Source organism: Humulus lupulus, chromosome 2 (genome assembly GCF_963169125.1).
Source record: "Humulus lupulus chromosome 2, drHumLupu1.1, whole genome shotgun sequence".
NCBI classification, from domain to species: domain Eukaryota; kingdom Viridiplantae; phylum Streptophyta; class Magnoliopsida; order Rosales; family Cannabaceae; genus Humulus; species Humulus lupulus.
In genome coordinates this window covers 152,612,742-152,636,744 of record NC_084794.1, presented here as the reverse complement: position 1 = coordinate 152,636,744, position 24,003 = coordinate 152,612,742, and the positions used below count along the sequence as shown (strand labels likewise).

General features: G+C 34.2%; 1 protein-coding gene across 3 annotated transcripts; it reads right to left on the bottom strand.

The window, feature by feature from the left end:
• Nucleotides 1-767: 767 nt before the first annotated feature.
• LOC133818631 (uncharacterized) lies at nt 768-22,089 on the bottom strand. Of its 3 annotated transcripts, XM_062251627.1 has the most exons (14): nt 22,048-22,089; nt 21,678-21,911; nt 21,528-21,573; nt 19,207-19,617; nt 18,372-18,862; nt 17,829-17,862; nt 16,998-17,097; nt 16,447-16,846; nt 16,291-16,339; nt 16,098-16,220; nt 3,976-4,080; nt 3,729-3,820; nt 3,492-3,645; nt 768-1,454 (listed from the first exon to the last, which is right to left on the bottom strand). In XM_062251627.1, the coding sequence occupies exons 2-14, from the start codon at nt 21,869-21,871 to the stop codon at nt 1,185-1,187; spliced, it is 2,469 nt and encodes an 822-aa protein (XP_062107611.1). In that variant the 5' UTR covers nt 21,872-21,911; nt 22,048-22,089; the 3' UTR covers nt 768-1,184. The 3 variants fall into 3 exon arrangements, with proteins under 3 accessions (XP_062107611.1, XP_062107612.1, XP_062107613.1); XM_062251628.1 differs by lacking the exons at nt 3,492-3,645; nt 3,729-3,820; nt 3,976-4,080; nt 22,048-22,089 and having other exon boundaries at nt 21,678-22,040; XM_062251629.1 differs by lacking the exons at nt 768-1,454; nt 3,492-3,645; nt 3,729-3,820; nt 3,976-4,080; nt 22,048-22,089 and adding an exon at nt 13,155-13,402 and having other exon boundaries at nt 21,678-22,040.
• Nucleotides 22,090-24,003: the final 1,914 nt, after the last annotated feature.

The window sequence follows — 24,003 nt, the reverse complement described above, 5'->3', positions numbered from 1 at the left end:
CGCGTTATTTATATTTTGGATAATGTCATTTTCGGCAAGTATATCATAGATTTTCTAGATTTCTAGACTTTTCAATTCTTTTCCATCCAAACGCGTAATTAGAAAGGGACATATTCGATTACAGATATTGTGACATTTGAAACTCTTCCACTTCCACTTAATTCCAAACCCCCCCTTCTTTTTCCTTTTCAGTATTATAATTACACATGTACATAAAAAAAATGAAACTGAATGTAAATATACTTACATTTTTTTTTTTTAAAATCATGCAAAACTGAATCTCTAGTTTATTACGCGGACTAATAGCTGTGTTTTAGCTTCATTTCTGAAATGTTATGAAATAATGTATGCGTCAAAAATTGATTTTTCTTTCAGTTTATTTATGAAGTCTTCACCACAAAGTCGGTAAATGAGATGACTTTACCAAGACAACATGATTTGGAATTAATTCAACATAATCATAATTAAAATTAATCAAACATAATTATCCATAAGATAATGTTAACGAGCAATGAAGTTTACGAATCCTAAGTAGGCACCTTGAGTAAGCAGAATATAAGCATACTAGACCTGTACCTAAAGTCAAAAGAGCACAAAATTTAAAAAAATACAATTTTTTTCAGACAAAACATCTCCAAAGTATGAAAAATTATCATTTTACATATAATAATTAAATAAATGCTAAATTTTATATTGGACCTCCACCATCTCAAGATGGATCTAACATTAAGGTATCCAATCACATAAGGTGGCATTTTATATAGTGCTTAATTTAAATTCGAACCCCATTTATTAAAATTTATACCGGACAACACAAAATAAGAATTCATCTAATGTTGGGCACTTTAAAATGCCTTATAACAATAATTAATCCTAATTAGACTGGGACTAATTGTGCCATTTACCCTAATTACATTGTAAAAAAGACTCATCGTATCTTGTTTACTTATCTACTTGACAAAAGATAGATCAAACAAGAAATTATACGACAAAGGTTCAATTCCATCAAACTACACTATGTACAATCTAATGTCTGCTTTTCTTCTTTCCACCATCTTACTTTTCTGTTCACTGATTCGGCAGTGTACACTAAAGTACTCAGGATGTACTACACTCTTCCATCTGTAAGTAACAATTAACCACTTGATCTTTCTATACAGGTTTAGTTGTTTACATTTTCAGAATCAGAAAGGCTCCAGCTTGACTTCTGGGCTTTGAGAATCTCTAGACTCCATTTCTTCTTCTGGGATACTAGTTGCTACCAATGTTCCCCTATTGTAACCATCCATTAGCAACTTTCCTATTTTGGATCTCCACTCTGAGGTGTCCTTCTCATTCTTCCTGTCGTGCACTACTCTGTTGCAGTACTTGAGCATGGTTCCCAACCCACTATTTGGTATCCAACCATACTCGATTAGCACCTTTGCCTCACCTTGAGTCAAGTCTTTTCCAACCTTTACCAGGAATTAGCAAGTGTAAGAGAGGAAACAACACAAAAATCGATTCTAGTAATTATTCCATTCTTGTCATTTTTATAAATAAAACCATGCTTGGAGATATACTCAACTGATAATGTCAAAATCGAAATTTAAACTAGTAGATGTAACCAGGAAGTGAGGAAAAATGCATCCGCCAGAAACAGGTACAGCAAAATAAATATAAGCCTATTATGCTCATGAAATTACATATAGCAAAATACCAGAATCCATGGCTACACATGCCAAACTACGAAGCTCGTCAACTTCAAGGAACTGATAAGCCCCTTGTTACATATACGTATGTACGTACAAAGAAAAATACAAATGATTAAAGGTCAATGTGTAATTTCAGCTATTAACTAATTCAGGGAAGGTATTTAAGGGCTGTAAGAGGTTGTTGAAGGGTCCGGTTGTATTGTATGTGGCCGGATTTGGGAGAGGCTAGGCTCTCGAACACCCTAGTTTTACCTTGGAGACCTCTAGGTTACATTTTGATCAATTATCAATAAAAGCTCAGTCCCTATACTACAATCCATTACCTAAATTTTATTGGCTTATCTTTGTTCCTAACAATTTGGTATTAGATCAATCAAGATTTTTGGGAGGAATGGCTCAAAGTCAGGTGGCGGCATTAGAGGAGAAGATGGAGCAGGTGTATGAAGAATGGCAGGAGTTTGAATCAGTAAGGTTAAAAATTATAAAGATTTCAGCCATGGATAATCTTTCGATATAATAGAGAGAACCATGGAACATATGATGAGTAAGGTTGAAAAATTACTTGGTACTGAGGTGGTTAGTACCAAGTAATTACATAGTAGCCATTTTTATTGAAGAGGTAGTTAGATTGCATGGCATACCCCAATCAATCATTTCAAAAAGAGATTTCTAAGCAGATTTTAAAAAGAAGAATTAAAGTTAAGGCTCTACGTTGAAGAAAAGCACTGCATACCATCCCTAACAGATGGGCAAACAAAGGTGGTTAATAGGTGTTTAGAAACTCATGTTGCTTCATATCAGATAAGCCTAGGTAGTGATATCAATGGTTACCATGGGCTGAATATTGGTATAATACTCCGTACCATTCAGCACCACTGTGTACATTATTTAAAGCTCTATATGGACGAGACCCACCCCCTTAATTTGATACATAAAAGGGACTTCACTTATTCAACCGTGGACGCATTGTTGGAAGATTGGGATGGAAAACTAGAAGAAGTCCGCATGCAGACCAAATTTAGTTTTCCTCAAGCTGAGACCATATAAACAAAAGAGCTTAGCTCAAAGAAAATCTGAATATTTTGCAGCGAGGTACAATGCCCATATAAGATTTTGGCAAGAGTTTGAAAGGTAGCATACAAACTAGAATTACCAGCCACTACTTCTATCCATCTGGTGTTCCACATTTCACAGCTGAGAAGAGCCTACGAAATGACTAATTTTTAATCTACAATTCGTAAACAACTCATTGTTGATCTGGAGTTGGTAGTAGAGCCTGAAAAACTCTTAGATGTGCGCCAAAAGATCCATGGAAAGACAAGAGACCTCGAAGTGCTAATCAAGTGGAATTCATTACCTGAATTTGAGTCTACATGGGAAGATTTTCACCTTGAGGACAAGGTGAATGTTTGGACCCAAGGTAATGAAAGGCCAACAATTCACTTGATTAGCTCAATAGTGAACTCTACAAGTTTGAATAATTTGACTTTGTATGTTGCCTGTCACATACATTGATAAAGTAACTGTATGCGCAATCATAGTTTAACCTTTTCCAATGAAATGAATTTCATAACCAGAATTGTGAATGAAATCCTACATTGTCCTAGACAAACAAAAAGATGATGGTCTAAGTAGGACAGTTTGCAAAACATGAAAAGTCGTTACAAACCCTTCTTAAGGTTTTAGAAACTTGAGATATAAAAACAAATGCAGGCATACCAATTAAGAAAGTAATTTAGTGCTATCCAATACAATTGCCAGCAATAACCAAAAAGACAAATACGGCAAAATTATTACCAATAATGCTTTGTTCTCAATAAGAGAAATCCTGCTACAGGTTGTAAGCTTCATGGCAGTAACTAGCCGCTTAATCTGCCAATCAATGGATAAAGAGTCTACTAGCTCAAAAAAGTATGTTGCATAGCCATATTCAGGACGCTCTAACACAATTCTGCAATCACATATAAATGATCATTCGCTCCAAGTAGACAAGCAATTGATTTGTAGATGTCATGAATGCTGCAAAATACGCACCTATTGTGTCTCTCAAACACAAAAATAAATGACTGCAGATCTCGGCACCAACCCCATTCCACAGGCCATTTGCGAAACTGCAAATATCTTGTCTGTTGACATGAAAATTTAGTTTACTAAAAACAGTGGTTTTTATTATAAGGTGTAGATCAAAATTCAAGGCAGGCAAATTATTTGATGAAGGCAAGCATTATGCTAACAGCCAATAATAAGCAAATGATATCAATGGGTTAGCAGAATCTTGTACCTGCTCTACAAGTGATAGTAAACAAGCCAAGCAATAACTAGCTCTTGCCCCCTTTGTGCAACGTATGGGAGCAAACTTGAAAAATGAATGGCGCTGAGTGAAAATCTGTTCCAAATATTTAGAAATTAAAAAGAAAAACATGCTGGATGTATTGGTTGTTCAAGTGGAAACTGTTTCAAGTAGAGCCTAACTAAAACTCAAGTAAAAAGAACAAGTTAAAACAAATTTGATACCAACTGTAAATAAGAAGAACGAGCCGTGTAATTGAGATGGCTCAACCAAATGACATTATTGTTCCCAAAATAAGTATGCAATGATTTTTAAAGCTAAGCAAAGTAAACATTGCTAAATGACTTGTTCATCATCCATCGGAAGTGTAATTAAAAGGTTTGAACTTTTCGATCAATCACAGTAGACACCAATTATTTATCATGACTCCAGAGAATGACCAATTTATTGCATACAAGACCACCCATTGCTAGGATATGAACCGTTGATGCATCCACAATTTCATAATCAATAATTTGGATGATACCTACAGTCTTAAAGACCAAGAAATCTGGCAAGGATAAGAACCTCATGTTCAAGGGCATCCAAACATGAAAGGAAGTATTGATGCAGACTACATGCCTCAACATTCTAATACGACTAAAAGAAATGCCAAGTACAAATTTAAGGGTGCTTATTCCTACCATGACATAATTAGATCAGACCACTATCCAACAGGATGATCCTATAGCCTCATTATTTCATCCAAATATTACATCTTCTGATGAAAATACATGTAAATGACATATTCATTAAACGTGTACTAGACATAAGAAATTTTTATTTTTTAATGAAACAACCTTGTATGAATATGTGAAGAAATACAAAGGAATAGAAATCACAATTGATCTTGGAACAACCACTAGCAACTGTAAACATAAATAAAACAATATTTTAGCAAAATAATTTTAAAAAGGAGCTCTAAATAGTGAGAGATAGTATATGCAGAGTTTCCATTCTAATTCGCGAGGTTGGGTAGTATGGGTGGTTCTTGGTTGGGAACGGGGCAGTCTGAATGTGCATGAATTGGGCTGACACTCTTTGGAGATTACAAGTCCCCCAAAAGTTAGTGTAGAAATATTGTACATTAATTTCAGTATAAATACTTACCTTTTTCTGTATATATCATTTGATTCTAGGCTTAAAATAGTTGACCTAGGTAGCTGTCAGATTTGATCTGATTTGTACAGCTTACATAGCTGATTGGCTTACATCCTATATATAGGATATTGTATGTACTGAAAAAGATATCAAATAATACACTTCTCACACTTTTATGTAGTCGATACTTCTGAATTTTCCACACAACCCCCAATACAAGACAGTTTTTTTGCTTCAATAAATAACGGGGAATGGGGCAGGGGCGGGGGATAAAACCCCCCACGCTGAACCCACCTCATTAACATTTAATTTATTTTTAATATAAATATTTTTAAAGATAACTATGATAGTTTATATAAAATAATATATGTATATATATATAAGTTTTAGTGATTAATTTTATTTTTATTATTTTATATCAATAAAAGTAATAATTTTGTAATTATTTGTGGAAAACTAATTCAGATTGGTATCACTACACGTACATGGGAATAGCCTATAAATAGGCTGTGTGCAACATCTACTTCTAGCTCTACAAATTAGACAGCTATTCAAGGCCAACTAATCATCCTAGAATCATGCTTTTACCAACATGATCTAAATGACTTTGTTTGTATCCATACCTTTTAATCACTTGATTGAACATCTCAAACCATGCTCGTGGAGATTGCTTCAAGCCTTACAAAGATTTCTTTAAGTGACAGTCCCTTTCCCATACTTTCCTTCAAAATCCAGGGGAATCTTCATGTGCACTTCTTCCAAATTTCCATTTAGAAGCGCACTCTATATATATCCAATAGTAGCTAAGGCAAATCAAGATCGGCAACTATTAATAAAATTCTCATCGTGTTCGATTTAGCAACTGGTGCAAATGTCTCAGTTTAATCCATCCCATATGTTTGAATGAATCCTCTTGCAACAAATCTTGTCTTATATCTATCTATAGTGCCATCGGTTGTGAACATCCATTTGCGTCCTACCATGTTTGTCCTTCAATTGAGCAATTATTCTCCAAGTTGCATTTTTCTCCAATGCTCCTAGCTCCTAGCTCCTCGTAAACAGCTTCTTCCACTCAGAGCTCAAGAGAGCTTCATCCATGTTCCTCAAAATGGCGACTTAATTTTGGCAGCAAAGGCTTTGAATTTTAGTGAGAGCATGCCATAGCACACATACTTGGATATTGGATGCAAAGTATTACTCCTGACCCCTTTCCTCTTAGCAATGGGTAGGTCTAGTTCTAGCACACTAGGAGACTCAAGATTAGGACTAGAATCAGACAAGGCAATAGTTAAAGAATCACTTACATGGGAAAAGAAATGAAATTGCTAGATTTTTTACCATTCTCGCTAGAACATCAACTACAATAGTAAACAAAAAGGGTGATAAAGGATCTCCTTCTATTAGCCCTCTAGATTCGCTATACAACCTTCCATTGATAAAAATGGAATATGACACAATAGAGACACTACTTTATCCATTTCCCCCAAGTTTTCCCAGAACCTTTTTTATCTTTGATAAAATCCAAGAATCCCACTGCATAGTCATATGCCTTCTCAAAATCGATTTTGAACACCAAACCACTTTTCCCTTTGCTCTTGTATTCTTCTACCACCTCATTAGGGCCAGTTTGGTATAGTTGTGCTATGGGAAAAAGCAGTTGTAGCTGTGTTGTAGAGTAAAGCAGCTGTAGCTGTGCTATGAGGAAAAGCTGCTGAGTGTTTGATAAATTATAAATTTTAAAGTGCTGCGAGTTGGAAAAATTGTATCAGAGTATTTGGTAAACTATATACATATGATTAGAGTGTTGTTAAATATTAAAAGACCCAAATAGATATCATATTTATTTTATTAAAACAAACTCACAGATACTAAACATACCCAATGAATTTTAATATAAATATTATATTTATTTAAACATGTTAAAATTAAAATTATTTTTTTTCTAAAACATGAAATTGATATATGTTTGATAAATTATAATTTAAAAATACTATGAGATGCAAAAAAAATATTATAATGTATAATAAACTTTGTATTGAGGTGTTTTGTTAATTTACTAAAATAAAATATATTTAAAATTTAAATATTATTTATTTTATTATCTTTTTAATTTATTTTAAATATTTTTATTTTGAGTAATATATAATAAAAAAGTAAATATATTTAGATAAAAAATTCATTTACTCCAAAGTTTTTTTCAAAAAGCTGCTTTTGGAAAAGCTAAAAGCTGGGTTGTGTCAGCTTTAGCTTTTAGCTGTAACTTCTGCATAAATTCTTCAATAAGTTTTCATATAGTTTACCAAACACTTTTATTGCACAGCTTTTTCAGAAAGCACTTTTCTAAAAGCTGTCCCAAACAAGTCCTAGCCACCAAAACTATGTCTATGATCTGTCTTCCTACCACAAAAGTCCCTCGAGTCTTTTAAACAGTATATGTCACTCGTACTCCCCTCAATTTAAGACAAAGGTATTGTAAAAATGATCTTATACAAGCTTCTAATTAAATTGATTGGCCAGTAATCTTTCACTTTATAGATGTTAAATTCTTTGAAGATGAGACATATGTGAGTCTAATTTATACTACCATAGATAACACCATCCCTTGCAAAACCCTTGAAAATCTCCTTCAAATCCTTCTTTAACACTTCCCAGTTCAATTAATACTAGGGGTGCACATCAAATTTGACAATTTCATATTTTAGTTTCGGGTTTTAGGGTTGTTCGAGTGTGTGATACATCATACCTAAATTCGTCTTGAATACACTTGGATTTTTCAAGTTTCAAGTGTTTTTTAGTGCGATGGAAACAAAGCCCCAAGGGAAGATGGATATACTTTGGCTCTTTTCAAATGCATTGGGTTATTAAGGAGGATGTGCTAGAGGTTTCCAAGGATTTTGAAAAAGATGGCATTATCCAAAGAGGCATAATTGAGACATATATCTGTTTAATTCCCAAGAAACTCAATATGTGTAAAGTGAAGGATTACAGGCCAATCAACTTGATCACAAGCTTGTATAAGATTTATTTCAAAGGTGATGACAAATAGAATGAAAGAAGTGTTAGCATATACAATTTCAGAATCTCAAGGAGCCTTTGTTGAAGGGAGACATATTTTAGATACAATCTTGATAGCTAATGAGGTTGTGGAAGAATACTTGAGTAAAAAAAAGAGTGGATTTGTATTCAACATTGACTTCGAAAAGGCCTATGATCACGTGAATGAGACTTACTAGATTTTGTTATGGAAAAGAAGGGATTTGGTACATTGTGGAGGAAATGGATAAAGTGATATGCCTTTCCTCGGTGTCTTATTCTGTTTTAACTAATGGTAGGCCTAGAGGGAAGTTCAAAGGTTCTAGAGGATTACATCAAGGGGACCCACCATCACACTTTTTGTTTACCATAGTAGTTGATGTACTGGTGAGAATGGTAGACAAAGCTAATGCTTCATTCATTGTGGGGAGAAACAAGATTGTGGGGAGTCACTTACAATTTACTGATGATACTTTATTCTTTGTGAATGATAGGAACTCTCAAAACATTATTGAAGATCCTACAAGCATTTAGTGTTGTTTCGGGATTAAAAATCAATATGCACAAAAGTCATTTGCTAGGAATCAATATTCCTGAGATAGTGGTGGAAGGAGCTAGAGATTGCAGATGTGACATAGGTCAATGGCCTATGAAGTGCCTGGGGATGCCCTTACGTGATAATCCTAGATATAAATCTTTTTGGGAAATGATATTATCAAAGTGTGCTAGAAGATTTGATGGAAAAGTGCCCTCCTATCCAAAGGAGGTAGATTGACACTCATTCAATCGATTCTTGCCGCATTACCTACCTACTATCTCTCATTATTCAGCGCCCCAAAATCTGTCATTAAGGTGTTGGAAAAAATGATGAGAGGCTTCTTGTGGGAAGGTAGAGATCTTGGAGGAAAGGAACACTTAGCATACTGGGATACGATGTGTAAACCACTATACTCACGTAGTTTGGGAATTGGAAATCTAGAATACAAGAACAAAGCATTCTTGATGAAATGGTTGTGGAGATTTCCTTTGCAAACTGGTGCCTTGTGGCATAAGGTCATAATGAGTAGATTTGGGGCTGATGAGAACCGGTGGGACTCCAAATAAGGATATAAGATGACATCTAGAAGCCCATTGAAAGGAATAGCTAATTTGTATGATGAGTTTCTCTCATTAGTAAAATTTAAGGTAGGTAGGAGGGGTAGAATGAATTTTGGGAGGGCATTTGGATCGAAAAAAGGTCTTTCACATCATTATTCCCTAATCTAGTAGCAATTTCCTTAGGTAGAAAGAAAATTATTGCAGAGTTCATGGTAGGGGGAGGGGTCTTAAACTTTGACATATGTTGGGATTTTTCTTTCAGGAGGAATTTGAATGACAGGGAGACTGCAAAGTTGATGGAACTATTACAGCTGATAGAATACTTCTCTTTCAAACATGGTGCAGGATATGAGGATTTGGCTACCGACAAAAGTAAGATCTTTTCATGCAAATCAGCTTTTGGTAGTATGGTATCATAGGATACTGAGCTGAAATGGGCCAAATCCATCTAGAAGATTATTGTCCCTTCCAAGATTAAAGTGTTTGGATGGCTTCTAGCGTTAGAGAAGGTGAGCATGCACGAGAATGTACAACACAAACGACCTTACCAGTCTTTGTCTCCTGGCTAGCGTGTGTGTTGTAATGAGGACAGGGAAAGCATTAGCCATCTGTTTATCGAATGCAACTTCGTGCGAAAACTAGGGTATAGATTGAAACACGAATTTGGAATTCATTAGTGTATGCCTCGAACATGTACAGTTATTTGAGTGCAAACAAAATGGGGGCAAAAGAGGATCAGTCATGTGGATGTCAGCCTTGCTTGTTGTTTTTTGGGAAGTCTGGCTTGAGAGAAATAGCATAATCTTTGAAAACAAGAAAAATTCAGCAGGCAATCTATAGGAAAAGATTAAGCTTTGGGTGGCAACCTGGGTTTATAAAGCCAAGGATTTTGAAGGAATATCTTATCTGGACCTAAGTAGAAATTGGGAGAGTATAGAAATGTGTAAGAGAAATTCTATTTCTTATTTTCTGTATATACAAACAGTGAACAAAACCCTATTTATACAATTTTCACACCTAATCCTCTTAATTACAGAATAATCAACAAATCACAAATATAGCCACAAATCATCTAAATAAGAAAACTACTAATTTACAGCTACAACCAATTCGTGAGATTTGATTCTCTTATCTGTCAACACTCCCCCTCCAGCTGGACTATAAATATTGACGAGTCCAAGCTTGTTTACTAGAAAATCAAAGACTCGTTTGGATAACCCCTTTGTGAGGACATCAACCAACTGTTGATCCGTCTGTACATATTTGATGTTGCTAATGCCTCCATCAATATTTTCTTTAATAAAGTGACGATCCACTTCAACGTGTTTAGTTTTGTCATGATGTATAGGGTTGAGTGCAATACTGATGGTAGATTGATTATCACAGTAGAGTTGAATGGGAGCTTCATATTCAATCTTCAATTCTTCTAATAGGCGTTTGAACCATATTGCTTCGCACACTCCATGGGTCATGGCTCTATACTCGACTTCTGCGCTACTTCTTGCAAAAATTGTTTGTTTTTCACTTCGCCATGTCACTACATTTCCCCATACAATTGTGCAATACCCATATGTAGACTTTCTATCATCAACTGACCCAACCCAATCTACATCTGTGAATACTTCAACCTTCCTCTCGGTTGTCTTTTTGAAGAAAAAACATTTTCGTGGTGTTTGCTTGAGGTACAAAAGAATTATGCATACTGCATTGAGATGTCCTTGACATGGATCATGCATATATTGACTGACCAGACCTACTACAAAGGCGATAACAGGTCTGGTATGTGAGAGGTAGATAAGCTTCTCTACTAGTTGTTGGTACCTTCCTTTGTCAACTAAACTTCCTTCAAATATTTTTCTCGTCTTCGAGCTCGATTGGAGTTTTGCCGGAATTACTGCCAAGCATTCTTGTTTCATTTGAGAGATCAAGAGTGTATTTTCCTTGAGATACAGAAATCCCTCTTTTGCTCCTAGAAAATTCTATTCCCAGAAAATACCTGAGCGCACCCAAATAATTGACTTCGAACTCTATTGCCAACATCTCTTTGATCGAAATCATCTCTTCAGTATGATTGCCATTGAAAATAATACCATCAACATACACAATTAGTATTGACATTTTCTTGTTTCTGAGTGTTTGATGAAGAGGGTATGGTCTGTTTAGCCTTACATGTATCGAGTCCCTTGACTACTTTCAAGAATCGATTGAACCATGCTCGAGGAGATTGTTTTAGACCGTAGAGTGATTTGTTTAGCTTGCAAACTCTGGTTGTGTTGGGAGATTTTTCAAAACCCAGAGGTTGACTCATGTACACTTCTTCTAGATCTCCATTCAAGAATGCATTTTTTACATCAAGTTGATGCAACTCTAAATCCAGGTTGACAACTAGCGAGAGCAATACTCCAATAGTATTGTGTTTGGCAACTGGAGTGAAGGTTCCAGTGTAGTCAATCCCGTAGGTTTGAGTAAAATCATTGGCAACTAACCGTGCTTTGTACCTTTCAATAGATCAATTTGCATTGTATTTGACCATAAATACCCATTTGCACCCTATTACTTTCTTGTCAGGTGATAACTCCACTAATTTTCAAGTTCCAATATGCTCAAGTGCTTTATCTCTTCAAGAATTATTGTCTTCCATTGAGGAGTACCAAGTGCTTCCTTGATATTCCTGGGAATCACAACATCTGACAGACTAGAGGTAAAAGCTCTAAATGGAGATGATAATTTAGCACAAGAGATAAATTTTGAAATAGGTGTTGGGTACAAAATCTAGTTCCTTTCCTTAATGCAATAGGAATATCTAGATATGACTGAGTGTTTGAGGGAAGTTTACCTGGATCATCTGAGGGAAGTGGTTCTATCACCAGATCGGGCTCTTGACTGTGATAAGGATTCGTTACTTGTTTATTTCTTTCTCTTCTGATATATACTCATATTTCTTTCTGTATGTTTTAATCTTAAGAAGCAGGAGAAGATGGGGATGATCTTGAGAAGCAGGAAAAAATGGATGATCTTGAGAAGCATGAGTGATTTCTAGCTCTAAAGGGAATGAAGTGTCTAGGGATAATTCTAAACCCCACAGCCACTTAGTTTCTTGCTCGTTATGGATGTGCTCCCCCTAAAGCGAGGTGGGAGTGAAATAAGGTGAATTTTCAAAAAAAAGTGATATCCCTGAAGATGTAGGAGACAATAACGGTAGCCCTTTTGTGTAGGAGAATATCCTAGGAAAGTTGCTTTTATGGCTCTAGGATCTAGTTTACAATGGTGTTGGGAGCGTACGTGGACAAAGGCAGCGCAGCCAAAAACTTTGACGGGGAGAATATTGGTGGGCGTGTGAGGGTAGAGAGACCAAAGAATGGAATATGGTGTTTTGAACTGAAGGGGCCTACTGGAAAGACGATTAATGAGATAAGTAGCAGTAAGGACAGTATCGCCCCAAAGATATTTTGGAACATGCATATTGAACATAATGGCACGAGCCACTTTCAAGAGATAGCGATTTTTTCTTTCGGCTACTCCATTTTGTTGCGGAGTATCCACACATGAGCTTTGATGAACATTCCCATTCTGTAGAAGGTAGGGACCAAGGGTGGAATTGAAATATTCAGTACCATTATCGGTACGAAGTGTCCAGATAGACGTTTGGAACTGTGTTGGATCATTTTGTGGAAATTTTGAAAGACTTGGCAGATTCCGGATTTGTGCCTAAGTAGATAAACCCAAGTGATTCGTGTATGATCATCAATGAATGTGATAAACCAACGCCTACTAGAGGAGGTAGTGACCTTTGACAGACCCCACAAGTCACTGTGAACAAGAGAGAAGGGGCTGGAAGGAGTATATAGTTTGTGAGGAAACAAAACACGAGTATGTTTAGCAATTTGGTAGATATCACATTGAAAATCAGCAACTTTTTTTATTGATAAACAAAGACGAAAACAAGTGATTTTAATATAAAAAAACTTGAATGTCTAAGTCGACAATGCCATAACATAATTATTCAAGAATTTGAATCAATAACACAATTAGACATAGAATTTGAAGCCAAACAATGCAAAAGAGGCTGCTCTTTAGGTGGATGCTGGAAGAGATAACGTCCGTCACGAATCCTAGCACTGCCAATCATCCTCCCCGATGATAGATCCTGAAATTTACAAAAATTGGACACAAATTTAGCAAGACAGTGATTACCAGAAGTCAATTTCTGAACAGAGATTAAATTGCATTTTAATGAAGGAACGTGGAGTACTAATTTAAGAAGTAAATCAGGAGACAGAAGACATTTTATGGTGTCAATTCCTGCAATAGGTGAGTGAGTTCCATCTGCAATCTTAACACTAGAGGTAGTAGAGCAGGGACAATAAAAATCAAACAAATGAAGTAAACCTGTCATGTGATCAGTTGCACCTTAATCGATGATCCATGGTGCTTGGAAAGTGGAAGAAAAATTACAAAAATGTGCAACAGATGCACAATGAGACTCGGGAGCAGACTTCGATTTCATGGAGGATTGACTGAGGAGCGTGTATAAATGTTCGAGTTGTTCTAAACTAAATGAAGGGGCAGCAGGATTGCTCGGATTGCTATCACCCGCAATCTGAGTCTGATAGGCCTTTTCGTCATTCTGGCAACGAGGAGTCCAGTTTGGTGCTTTTCCATGAATTTTCCAACAAGTGGAGCAAGTGTGGCCATGCCGTTGACAATGATCACACCAAGGTCAGTCCCCCTTACAATTAGGTCGTGAGTCGGGATTGGATCTGCCAAATGGCAGTGGGCCAGACATTGAGACAAGGGCAGAGCTTTCAACGGCTGGCAATTCTGGAGTGGTGAGCATGACGCGACGACGTGCATCTTCACGTCTAACTTCAGAGAAAGCTTCTTCAGTGTCAGGAAATGGAGAACGACAAACCATACGACCCTGAACTTCAACAAAATTACTGTTCAACCTAGTGAGAAATTCAAAGACCCGCTCCTTTTCTAATCGTTGGTGCTGGAGTGTGGTGCAGATAGCACATAAAGGAGTGGTATCCAAATACAAATCGAGTTCCTGCCACAGGTCTTGTAAGTCTGAGAAATATTGGGTTACAATGTGAGTACCTTCCTTGATTTCTTTGAGTTTGGTATGAATCTCAAAAATCTGAGAGGCATTCCCAAGGTCAGAGTACATCTTTTTAGCAACATCGCAGACTTCCTTAGCAAACTTAAAAAATAAATACATGCGACTGATTTTTGGATCCATCGAATTAATAAGCCATGGAAGGACAATAGAATTCTCAGTTTGCCATACCTTGTAAGTGGAGTCAGTCAGAGGAGGGGCAGGAAGGTCACCAGTGAGGTACCCAAGTTTTCCACGCCCATAGATGACCAACTTTACTGACTGCGCCCATTGTAGATGATTCCTACCATCAAATTTGCAGGCTGTGATGTGGAGAGAGCTGGTATCATGATTGTAAATGGAACCCATGGAGCTAGTGAACTGATTTTGGACCTGAGTTTGGACCTGAGTTTGGGCTAGAATAGGAGTGGGCCCACTGGTTTGAGATGAAATCTCCACTTTGGGACATGGTGACACATGGCTAGGGCTGGTATTGAGAAAAGTTGAAGAGGTGAGAGTTTCGGCTGTGTGAGTGAAAACCGAAGCTTGCAGGTGCGACCGAGGCTAACGCCGGCTGGACTGAAAGAACAGGTCAAGGAAATGCCAGACTGGACCAAGAACACCGGTGTGCGCAGTTGTAGAGAATGTAGAGGTTGTTGAGGACTGGAGGTTACGGTGGACTAGAGGTTGCCGAGGAGTCGCCTGAAGCCGCAGATGTCATTGACTCATCGGACTCAACAGTGGTGACCGGACCCGATCGGAGAAGAGGGAGAGAGTCGTACGGCTCTGATATCATATAGAAATGTGTAAGAGAAATTTTATTCTTATTTTCTCAATATTCAATCGGTGAACACAACCCTCTATTTATACGATTTTCACCCCTAATCCTCTCGATTACAAAATAATCAACAAATTACAAAGATAGCTACAAATTATCTAAATAAGGAAACTACTAATTTACAGCTACAAACAAATCGTGAGATTTAATTTTCTCTTATCTGTCAGCCAAGAGTTTTATGTATTAAAATGTGTGTTTTCTTCTCCCCTTGGCTATGATATTTCGTACACTACTTTGTCGTTTCTTGTTTATTTTTGTATAAAATTTTGTACAGTACTTTGTCGGTATTTGTAACCATAGTTTTCCTCCGCTGTAAGCGATGGCTCTCAATATATTTGGGATGAGGTCACTCGTGAACATTTGACCTTTGTCTCTATAAAATAATTACTATGATAAACACCTATAGAAGGGGGTGAAAGTGGTAAATTAATAAACATATGTAGTAGAGTGGGTTATGCGAAATTGTACTGATGGGTATTGAATGAATAAGGATAGAGTCGTATAAGTGTTAAAGATGTGAGAATTAGCGGAGGAATTGTCTTGATTGTATTTTGAGAGCTTTTTCTTTGTGAGAGAGGCCAAGACTCGTAAACCCCTGTACATATATTCTATCAATTCCCCACTTTACCCCTTCTGTAGGTGTCTATCAAACTACTTTGTTTTCCTTGGAATAATACTACTACCTCTACTTTCCTATTATTATTTTGTCTTTTTCTATCAGTGAATTACTGGCTTTTTATCTTCTTATATGCATATAAATTTCTGCCCACAAAAACTTTTCTAATACTATAAAGACGACTTCCAAAATGTTTGCTGAAATAATTTACATAAACTGTCTTGCACAAAAGGCAAGAAACGCAAAAACATAATAATAAAACAAACATCAGAGAATAAAATATTTCCAACCTTTGATATCACAGATTCAAGCTCCAAAAAACTTTCACTAGAAGACTCATCTAGAGCATCATCACTCTCTGTCTCCCCATAGAGTTTGATCTCATCTGCTGATACTCCTTTCTCAATTAACACCTGCACAAAAGAAATTTCATGAATCTTGTACCAACTTCAAAGGAAGAGCAATAGTAGCAGTATTAAGTACCTGGAGGAGTCCAGGAGCATCTTCCTCCAGAGCTGTTTCAACTGAATCACTGCAATTAGTTTGACAAACAAAACCATAAGCTTGGCTCTTAATAAAGTTATTATTTATAATCACCATCAAACAATATATGTACAAATAATATATAAAATATATTACGTGGCAGTCTTTTTCCTTTTCCGCATACGGTTGATACTGAATGGCTTTGCAGATTCTGCTGCAATAGGGCTACATTCAGTGGCAAAAGGCATAGATTTTATCTCATTATCATCTTTTAACTTCAGCAACTTTGCACGATTGCCCAGACAAATATGGTCTGTTTCATCTTCATCATCTTCATTAGAGCTTTCCATTTCAGCTTTTACCCCATGCATGTTAAAGGAAAAAGTATCCCAAGCATTGTTGTCCAAGTTTTGGCAGTTATTGTCATCATGAGATTCATCTTTGACTTTGAGTGTGGTTGATAAAGATGAACTACTAATGTCATTTGTGTATACAAGCATGTTATCCTGCCTTTCACATGAATTGAACTCCATGGACGAACACATCCTGTCATCATCTGAAATATCCCTATTGCTAATTAATTTATTACATACACTCGAGTATCAATAAGTTATAAAGAGGAATCGGCAATGATACCAGTTAATAAATTACATACTAAGTTGTACAAAAATCAAAAGGCTTTCTTTCAGGAATATCAACAAACTCACTTTTAGCCATTAATGATACTCCAATAACATCAGGAGTTTGTTCCTTTTGATTTTCATCACACTGTTGTATACCATTTCCTGATGAAGCTTCCAAACTAATCTAAAAAGCACAAATTAGAGTCAATTTTAATGACAAATGCTAACCATCACCTAAATTTCTGCCAAAAAGTGTACTAAATTCAAAACAAAACAAGAAAGAAACTGGTGTAAGTGTAAATATGCATGCAGAAAAGTACCCAAAAGCATGCAATACTCAAAGGCACATTACTAACCGGCTGAGAAATTATCAGTAATTAATACTTAAAAACTTACAGATTTGATAAAATTTATGCAGAGAGCAGAGAATTCTAGTAAATTTCATAATATTACATCTCTTCATTCGTAAAATATCAAAGATTTGCATAATGGAATTCAAATGATTTTTTTATTAAATAAGAAAATTTAATGCATGTTGTACACTTTAAGATAAAAATTACCATGAAAAAACCCAAAAAAATAAAAAGAACAGAAAGGGGTCAAAATTTCTTAAATACCCCGGGTGTAATAACTAGTAAATATCACCAGTTTATCAAGCCAAAAAGAGAGATAGAAACTACCACCGTTTAACCTGGTCAAGGGACTTCCAACTATGGTTTGTGGGAGCGCAAGAAGAGACAAAAGCAAAATTCTAATGAACATTATCGTTTAAAAAAGGCTAACATAAAAAAATCAACATGATTCTTTTACTGCAAACTAAAACAATGCGTTTAGCTATAAACTAAAACAATTAGCAGAGGTTCAGAGACAATAGCAAAAAAATATCAAACTATGTGTATTAACAAAATAAATTACCTCAAGAGCCGGTTTTGCCATTCCCAACAGTTTACTGCAAAATAATGAGAAACAAATCTTTTTTAAATAAGAAACGTCAAATATTATTGATGAAGAAGGAGAATCCGTCTAAAGAAAAACCATTACAGTAGACAATGTCAACCCCTTAATAATTCAAGAAACAAATAACTCTTTAACTGTTCACAATTGAGTGCCCACAAAGGCACCCAAAACATAAGATGTCCCAAATAGAGTCCACAATCTCCTTCAAAACATTGAAAATTCTTTCATTTCTTTCAAGAGATTTGAAACTCTTCCAAAAATCACAATAATAGCATTAATAATTATAATTTCTTTTCATACCCACACTAAAAATTAATTAGGGGAATAAGGCTTTTTTTTTTAATTTACAAATATATTATAATTTCCTTCCCCAATTAAAACTTACACTCTTAAAATAGGTAGCTAGCCTGGTAGGAAAGCATTTGTTTTCCAAATATTTACTTGAGAAAAAAAAATCACATCCTTGGCCATAAAAGTAATTATATAATAAACAAATAGCACCTTGAAAGCAGCATCCTTTGCCTCTCTTTCAACACAATGTGGTCTAAACAATCATCATCAATGAGATCAGAGATCTCACTTTTCACCTTAATAGTCGGGACATCAGTGACAGAAGAGTTTTGTACACAACCTCCCATTGAGTGCAACAAGTTGCCAGAATTTCCCATGTGTGCTACCACAGGAACATCTGAAAGTGTTGAAATTGCCGGATAACTGCTAATATTGGCATCAAGCTTCCCTACTTTAGCAACATCACCATTAGATATTTTTATTTGCTCCGGACTCTCAATCAAGCAATCTTCACAGATTCCCAAGTCTCGAATATAATTTCCATTTTCTAAACAACGATCAATTACAGAATTTTCCACAATTCTATGGCATGATACTTTACAATGAACTTCCTCACAATCTTTATGGGCATGATTTTGTTTTTGTGCAAACACTGCAAGTACTATTTTCCTGGGAGACCAAGCAGATGTAGGAAGAACGTCCTACAAAAATTACAAACTCCATTAATAAGAAAGCAGAGAGAAACAACGACTACAACTAATTATATTTCAAACCTGTTATAGTGATTTTATATTGCTTATTTGCTTAAATATTTCATTTCCTAACTACAGAAACATGCATTAATGGCCAATTATTGATTTCATAATTCTTTACTTTGTTGTTGCAAAAACTTTTACATGTATAACTAAGTATACATGTCTCCAGCACCATTCAACAAATCGATCTTAATGCTAATAACAAAATATTTAGTACATAACAATTCAGTAGAGAACATAGCTAACAAACAACATGTGAAAGGATAAAAACATGAGATCTCCCGTTTCACCTTAATTGTCGGGACATCAGTAGAAGAAGAGTTTTGTATATAACTTCCCATTGAGTGCAACAAGTTGCCAGAATTTCCCATGTGTGCTACTGCAGGAACTTCTGAAAGTGTTGAAATTGCTGGAAAACTGCTAATATTGGCCTCAAGCTTCCCCACTTGAGCAACATCACTATTAGAAACTGTACATTTTATTTGCTTTGAACTCTCAATCAGATAATCTCCAGAGGTTCCCACTTCTTGAATAGAATTTCCATTTTCTAAACAAGGATCAAGTACAGAATTTTCCACAATTCTATTGCATGATACTTTACAATGAACTTGCTCACAATCTTTATCAGCATGATTTTGATTTTGAGCGAAAACTGCAAGCACTACTTGTTTGGGAGACCTTGCAGATGTAGGAAGAACGTCCTAGAATAAATACAAATTCCATTAACAAGAAAGACAGCAAGAAAAAACAATTACAACTAATTCCACCTCAAACCTTTCATAGTGAATTTCATATTGCTTTCTTGCTTAAATATTTTATTTCCTCAATTCAAAAACAAACATTAATGGCCAATTAGTGATTCCATAATTTTTTACTTTGTTAAGTATAAATAAAGAAATGTGCATGCAGAGCCACTCAACAAATTAATCTTGATGCTGATTACAAAATAATTAGTACATAACATTTCAATAGAGCATAACCAATGACCAAAATATGAAAGGATAAAAACATGAATATTTTTTTACAGATCATTAATATTTCAAAAAAAATGCAAAACATAAATTTTTATTTCTTATGGACACTTATTTTGTTCCAAATTTCAAAAGGAACTTAATTTCCATTGCCAAATGTTTAAAACAATGCTTGCTTGCAAAAAATAAAACATATGAGTACCAAAAAAAAATATCAAACAGGCATACTAATTCGATCAACTCTCATTAAGAAATTAAATATAAGAATTATAAGAAAAAAAATGTATATACTACTACTTAGAGAGGCCATGAAGTAGTCTACCACACAGGAAAAAGTTTTACTGTCAAGCAGGTTACGAGATTAGTAACTGCCCAATGAAAACTAGAGACAAAGATTTCAAAACAGAACATGGGAATGTCCAGATTATACAAAATTTGATACCAATAATCAGTTCTAACTACAAATGGGTTTTTCTGACTTGGTTCCAGTACAAGGTTCAGTTTATTCTTTTAAATGATTTCTAATCTAACTTCTGCAATTCCAATAAGAAATAAAATCTTTATTCTTTCTAGCAGATTATTACATGTTTAAACATGACCAATTGCCTGAAAAGACCTTAAGACTAAAACTAAAAACAGAACTGCAGAATTTTTTTACGTAACAAACTTTAAGAGGATCACAAGACTAGGAGAGAGAGGCAGAGACTATTAGTAAAGAAACATAATAGAGGACAAAAAGCACAGAAGACAATTATATAAGTAAATCAAAAAACTCAATTGCTTAAAAATTTGATAGCACTAAGCCTAAATCCTTCAATGATCATCGACAAAACTACCCAAAACATGATATTCTTTCCCCCAAAATTGCACCAATTTTGAATTCCTCCTCTACCTCGTCAAAAAAAAAATATCTACACCTATCCAGCAATGATGTTGAATAGAGAACCAAAATTGCTCTAAGTTTCATAAATTCCCACCCCTTTTATGGAATCCAACAAAAGAATCACCCTAAAGCAACTCCTGACTGCTCTTAAGAAATATCATTCCAGATTTAGTATTAGTACTCTGAAATCTAAACCAAAAATCAATTTTTCTTGCATAAAATACAATGACTTGGGGAATGCGATAATTAAGGTCTCCTTCCATTAGTATTGAGCTTTTAAAGAACAAGTTATCGAGGACACATATCATAATTTTTGGAGGAACACACGCCTTCCAATTAAAAGAATAATGATGAAAAGTAGAAAAATGATAGTCAACAGAAAAAAAAAATAAAAGGTTCTAGTCTATTCAGTCCAAGACTAATTATGTAAGGTTCTGATATTTATATTGCACAAAAAAGATTCAGAACTATCCTTTTTCAAACCCTCCTAACCCAAACACCTTCACAGAACCTAGCAGCCTCCAAAATAGACAGAAGGGTTCAGGAATCTGGTTCCAATGCAGTGCAGTTGTGAATCTAATGGAACTTCAGATTTTCAAATCACTAACAAATAAGAAATATTTACAACATACATTACAATTTTAAATCTCTCCGAAACATTCTATCGAAAACTGCGGAGAATGGTCTCAACATTTGACAAAGGGAAAACCGCACTACAGAAAGAAAGAAAGAAGCAACATAAAGTATGAATGATTACCGGTGAATCACAGCTCTCGTCTTCTTCTTTAACTAGCATATGGGACCTGTATATATGCCCCCCCCCCCCAAAAAAAAAAAAAAAAAAGTTTCAGCACTTTGAAATCTCAAGTAAATGAGCGAAAATTGAGCTTTGCAATTGAGAGCTCACATCAATCGCTTTCCGATTCCACTTTCGACGGCGCTAGGTTCAGAATAACAATTCGAAGGCTTATTTGCGAGTAGCAGGGACCGGCGACGTATCAGTGGAACATGGTCAAGCTCATCGGGTGGGAGAGCACCATTGATATTGCCCTCCGACTTGACCGATAGTAGTTCGCCGAAAGAACGTAATTGGGTAGCCATTTCAGGGACTTGAGAGCCTTACCAATCAGCAGTCTAAGCCCTGCACCAACAAGATCAAACAGAGAATATAACTAAATTGATGGTTGGATTCATGAGTGAGCATCTAGGGTTTGTTCAATTGAAGAACCAAAGGAAGAATACATGGAAGAGAAGGAAAGAGAGAGATGTGCACTCACTCTATAATCTATGGCGCCAAGTAGAAGGGTTTAAGCGCTTCTAATTATTAATCCGTTTTTTTTTTAAAATAAATAAATCAATCAGATAAAAAGGATGAAATAAAAGGGGTTGTCCGGGATAGGTACAAAATAATAAAATAATTAAAAAAGAAAAGATGATTTATGATTTTGAATTTTTTAAACACAAAAATTGAAATATTATTTTTATTTTTGTTTTTTATTTTTAAAGAATAAAAATATATTTGGTAACTATTTTTGTTTTTTATTTTTAAAAACAAAATATAATAAATGTGTTTGATAACTTTTATTTTTATTTTTTATTTAACAATATTAAATGATATATTGATTTGAAGAAGAGAAAAAAAAATAGTTTAAAAAAAAATTGAAAGTAAAAAATTCTATTTTCAAAATTTAATGAATTTTAATTAAAATTTTAAAAGTAATAAATAAAATAGAGTTACCAAATATTATTTTATGTTTAATTATTAAATTTTTAATTAATTAATTAAATAAAAATTATTTTTTTTAAGTGTTACCAAATAGCACTTATGTAACTTCTATTAATAATAAATCAAATACAATGGTTAAGATTGGTAAAATGTTTGGTGTTGTTTGATAACATTTAAAAAAAATAGTTTTTTATTTAATTAAATAAAAATTTGACAATTAAACATAAAATGTGTTTGGTAACTATGGGCCCATTTGGTAAAAAATTTGTATTTGAATTTTTTAAACATAAAAATAGAAATATAAATTTATTTTTGTTTCTTTATTTAAAAAAAAAATGTTTGTTAACTATATTTTTTTTTTTTTAAAAAAAACAAAAAATAATAAACGCGTTTGATAACTTTTATTTTTATTTTTTGTTTAACAATATAAGGTGTTGATTTGAAGAAGAGAAGAAAAAAAATAAAAGAAAAATTGAAAACTGTTTAAAAAAAAATTGAAAGTGAAAAAATTCTATTTTTAAAATTTAATAAATTTTAATTAAAATTTAAAAAAATAATAAATAAAAATAGAGTTACCAAACACATTTTATGTTTAATTTTCAAAATTTTAATTAATTAAATAAATAACTATTTTTTTAAGTGTTACCAAACAACACCTATATTTTTATTTATTATTTTTTTAAATTTGAACTAAAATTTATTAAATTTTGAAAAAAAAAAATTTCACTTTCAAAATTTTTTTAAACCATTTTCAACTTTTCATTTCTTTTTTTTTCTTCTCTTCTTCAAATCAACACATCATGTTGTTGAATAAAAAATAAAAATAAAAGTTATCAAACGCGTTTATTATTTTTTTATTTTAAAAACAAAAAAAAATAGCTACCAAACATATTTTTATTTTTTAAAAATAAAAAAACAAAAATAAAATAATATTTATATTTTTATATTTAAAAAATAAAAAATTTACCAAACACAACCTTTGGCCCTGTTCAGTAAAAAAAATTTAAATAGTTTTCTTATTAAATAATAAAAAAATTTATAACAACACCGAAAAACATGTTCAGTGAGTTAAAAAAAATTAAACTTATTTTTAATTTTTTTAAAATTTTAATTAAAATTTACCAAATTTTGAAAACACCATTTTCATACTTTTAAAAAAAAATTAAACAAATTTTTATTTATGCCCTCTCAAGCTCGTGCACACAAAGAGTTTCTCAAGCTTCAATGGCTTCTCATTGCTCTCTCCAAATTTTCTTCAGGTACACCATCTCTTTCATGTGTCTCACTCATATGATTTCTTCTTCTTCTTCTTCTTCTTCTTCTTCTTCTTCTTCTCAATCTATTTTTCTGATTTTATTTGGGATTAGGGTTTGTGATTTTCCTCCATTTTCTCTCTTGTCCAATATACAATCGGCGACGAAAAGCTCTGTCTGATTCAGAGGATTTCAATGGGGTTGGTTGTTGTAGATGATCACCAACGTTGTTGTTTATAGCATATATAGCTTAG